This window comes from Oryx dammah, unplaced genomic scaffold (assembly GCF_014754425.2).
Source record: "Oryx dammah isolate SB20612 unplaced genomic scaffold, SCBI_Odam_1.1 HiC_scaffold_17, whole genome shotgun sequence".
NCBI classification, from domain to species: Eukaryota; Metazoa; Chordata; class Mammalia; order Artiodactyla; family Bovidae; genus Oryx; species Oryx dammah.
The window spans coordinates 47,681,708-47,685,549 of NW_024070201.1; the positions used below are offsets into that span (position 1 = coordinate 47,681,708).

The 3,842-nt window shown below is 42.7% G+C and overlaps 1 protein-coding gene across 1 annotated transcript; it reads left to right on the top strand.

Annotated features, from left to right (window-relative positions):
* Positions 1-719: 719 nt before the first annotated feature.
* Positions 720-1,664, top strand: LOC120876654 (olfactory receptor 52M1-like). Its single transcript, XM_040258625.1, has one exon. It carries the CDS (start codon positions 720-722, stop codon positions 1,662-1,664), a length of 945 nt encoding a protein of 314 aa, XP_040114559.1.
* The last annotated feature ends 2,178 nt before the right edge of the window (positions 1,665-3,842 follow it).

Genomic DNA, 3,842 nt, shown 5'->3' on the forward strand with positions numbered 1-3,842 from the left:
GTTAGGATTTTTGAAAATTAAGCTTAAAATAAGCAGGTATGTCAATTGGGACTATTTCACTGAAAAGGAGATAATTTAATGAAGGTATGACTGTTAAAGCTCAAATTTAGTGAAGACTTTTATGTACAAGACACCATGGAAAGGGCAGTACTGTTTCACACCTCCAGAAGATAGGTTCTGTGACAGTACTAGGAACATGTGTAATGGACTAGGAAATGAGTAATCATATCTGAGCATATGTACTCTCAGAGAGTACTTCAGACATGTCCTAGAATATTATATCTCAGAATGATATTAAGAAGAAAGTTGGGTTAGGTGAGATCTTAGATCCTTTCCATTTATAATACCTGATATTGTTTATCAAAAGATAATTTGACTTCAGTTGAAAGCAAATTTTGAATTTAAAAAGTAGTATTGAATTTTACTATACATAGATTGTTAACAGATTTAGAGTTTGTTTTGTTCTTAAGTGTGTGAGATTCATGACTTGATTTAGAATTAGTACTTTGTGTCTGGTTGGAAGGTTTTTATTTTAGTAATTAGTGTTACTAAATTTTTTCACCCTGAAGTGTAACCTTGGATGTTTTCTAATGTGATGCTTTGGGATCTTCCAGACTTGTTTTTCATTTGTTGCCAGATTTGGTTGTGATGATCTTGGCACAAAGCTTTTTCTGTAAAAAGGAGGATTCTATCAGCAAGAGACAGAAAGCAGCAGAGCAATGCGACCAGCCAATAAATCCCAAACATCTCCAGACACTTTCTTGCTGATGGGCATCCCAGGACTAGAGCACCTGCATGTCTGGATTGGGATTCCCTTCTGCTCCATGTATGTGGTGGCTGTGGTGGGGAATATGACCATTCTGGCCATGGTGAGGACAGAGCGAAGCCTCCACAAGCCTATGTTTCTCTTTCTGTGCATGCTCTCCGTCACGGACCTGGTCCTCTCCACGTCTACACTGCCTCGCATGCTCTGTCTCTTCTGGCTTGGAGCCCATGACATTGCCTTTGATGCCTGCCTGACCCAAATGTTCTTCATTCATAGTTTTACTGCTGTGGAATCAGGCTTCTTTTTGTCCATGGCCATTGACCGTTATGTGGCCATTTGTCATCCACTGCGCCACACCACCATTCTCACCCACTCTCGCATTGCTAAAATGGGAGCTTCTGTGGTACTGCGGGGAGTGGCCTTCTTTTCCCCACATCCTATCCTGCTCAGACAGCTGCCCTACTGCAGGACTCGAATCATTGCCCACACCTACTGTGAGTTCATGGCTGTGGTGAAGCTGGCGTGTGTGGACACAGGGCCCACCAAGCGTTACAGCCTCGGTGTGGCCTCTGTCATTGGTTCCTGTGATGGGTTATTCATTGCGGTGTCTTATGTCCTGATCCTTCGTGCAGTATTTTGTCTTCCATCACGAGAAGCAAGTCTTAAAGCTCTAGGCACTTGTGGCTCCCATGTCTGTGTCATTCTCGTTTTCTACTCCACAGCTGTCTTTACCTTCCTCACTCACCGTTTTGGCCACAATGTGGCCCCCCAAATTCATATCTTCATTGCCAATATATACCTTCTGGTACCACCTTTTCTTAACCCCATTGTTTATGGTATAAGGACCAAGAAAATTAGAGACCATGTTCTTAGTTCTCTAATGGTAAAGGTTGCTTGATTATATTGAAATTGTTTGCAAAGATGGTATAAGAATAAAGGAGGGAAGAATATAAATGACATCCCTTTTTCATAACTGACATGATGCCTTTTTCCACTGGTATTGTTAGGGGAGGCACACTGATTGAAACCGCCCACCCTGGCCAGGCACCATAGTAACCATTTATATGAGTCATTTTATGACAGGAGATCCTGATAAGGAATATGGAACTAATACTGCTACTGCTACTGCCGAGTCGCTTCAGCCGTGTCTGACTCTGTGCAACCCCACAGATGGAAGCCCAGCAGGGTCCCTCATCCCTGGGATTCTCCATGCAAGAACACTGGTGTGGGTTGCCATTTCCTTCTCCATTGCAAGAAAGTGAAAAGTGAAAGTGAAGTCGCTCAGTCATTTCCGACTCTTAGCGACCCCATGGACTCCAGCCTACCAGGCTTCTCTGTCCATGGCATTTTCCAGGCAAGAGTACTAGAGCGGGGTGCCATTGCCTTCTCCATGGAACTAATAAGCCACTATCAACCGGAAGAGTTCAGGAAAGGTTGAAAGGAGACACTGCGTGTCTGTCCACTTCCCAGAATCCCTCTCACTAGCATCCATCTTGGCTGAGTGATGTGTGCACTACCGGGAAAGACTCTGAATTAGAGTGATTAGCCAAAGACCACCCGGAAACTAATCCCATCACCATAAAACCTGAGACTGCTAGCCACATGGCAGAGCAGTTCTCCTGGGTTCCCTTACCCTACTGCTCTCCACCCGGGTGCCCTTTCCCAATAAAATCTCTTGCTTTGTCAGCACATGTGTCTCCTTGGACAATTCATTTCCAACTGTTAGACAAGAGCCCAGTTTCAGGCCCTGGAAAGTGTCCCCCTTCCTGCAACAGTATCAGACATCTTATCAGATTTTAATGGGGAAGAATGTCCATACATGGTAGAAATTTCTCAATTCTAATTAAACTAGTACACCTAATATATTCTGTGTGCCTTTGAATTTTGGGGAGCTTACTTAGAGCCTGATAAACTTAAAGGGACTCTCCTCTTTTTATGCTGCTAGTGATCGTTTCCTGGTATGCTGCTAAGCTTCCCTGGTAGCTCAGAGGTTAAAGCATCTGCCTGCAATGCAGGAGACCTGGGTTCGATCCCAGGTTGGGAAGATCCCCTGGAGAAGGAAATGGCAACCCACTCCAGTATTCTTGCCTGGAGAATCCCATGGACGGAGAAGCCTGGTGGGCTACAGTCCACGGGGTCGCAATGAGTTGGACACGACTGAGAGACTTCAATTTCAATTTCAGTGATTGTTTGTGGTGTTAACTGGGGTAGTAATTTATTTTCAAATACGGAGTGATTTTTAAAAGGAAGGAAATCCATGAGAACCTCAAAGAATTCCACATAAAGTATAGGCGATTGAAAAATTAATTATGACTGTAAATATCCATAGAAGAGGCAATATATCAGGGTTGATGTCTTCTGAATGCAACAAGTAATTGTGTTTTATTCCTATGAATTGACAAACTGGACAAGCTGTCAAATAGAAATGTGGAAAAGTTCAACATTGCTATAAATAATCAAGTCCACAGATCTGTCAGCATTGTATTGCTCATAGAGTATTCTCTCTCCACCAAGAGTAACGTGTCTGCAATTATTTTGTTACCTGAACCAACATGGGATTTCTAAACCTTTATCCTGAAAACAAAATCGCTTTATGTTTGATGTTACATACTTGGGAGTTTGCCCAGGGCATAGGCAGCCCACTAAGCTAGATTCAAGTATACTGGTATTTATATGTAACAAGTCCTTGTTCAGAAATGAAGTCTATTATTACAAATAACTCAATTTAAATTTGTAGTGATTATGCTACTGCTGACATTGAAAATGAAATTATTAAAAGGAATATAAATAATTTACTGGAAAAAAATTAAATATTTGTTACTTTTAATTCCTTCACTTCTTGGCTTACAAAAAAATGAAAATTACTCCAGCGGTGTAACTGAGCAGTACCTTGTGGGGCCTTCTGGGGTAGACCCTTCCCCCATATCCTCTACTTTAGATCCTCTCAGAAGTACCTAGATAACAGTATCTAATTCACATTTCCTGAGTTGCTTTGCTGATGTTAAACTGCCCCTCACGACCCGCGGCCCCCCCCCGCCCCGCCCCGTCCCCCTGCCAGTGGAAGAAATTAACTACT

Bases quoted from the DNA above. Each gene is read 5' to 3' on its own strand.
- LOC120876654 (XM_040258625.1), top strand. From the start codon at position 720: ATGCGACCAGCCAATAAATCCCAAACATCTCCAGACACTTTCTTGCTG.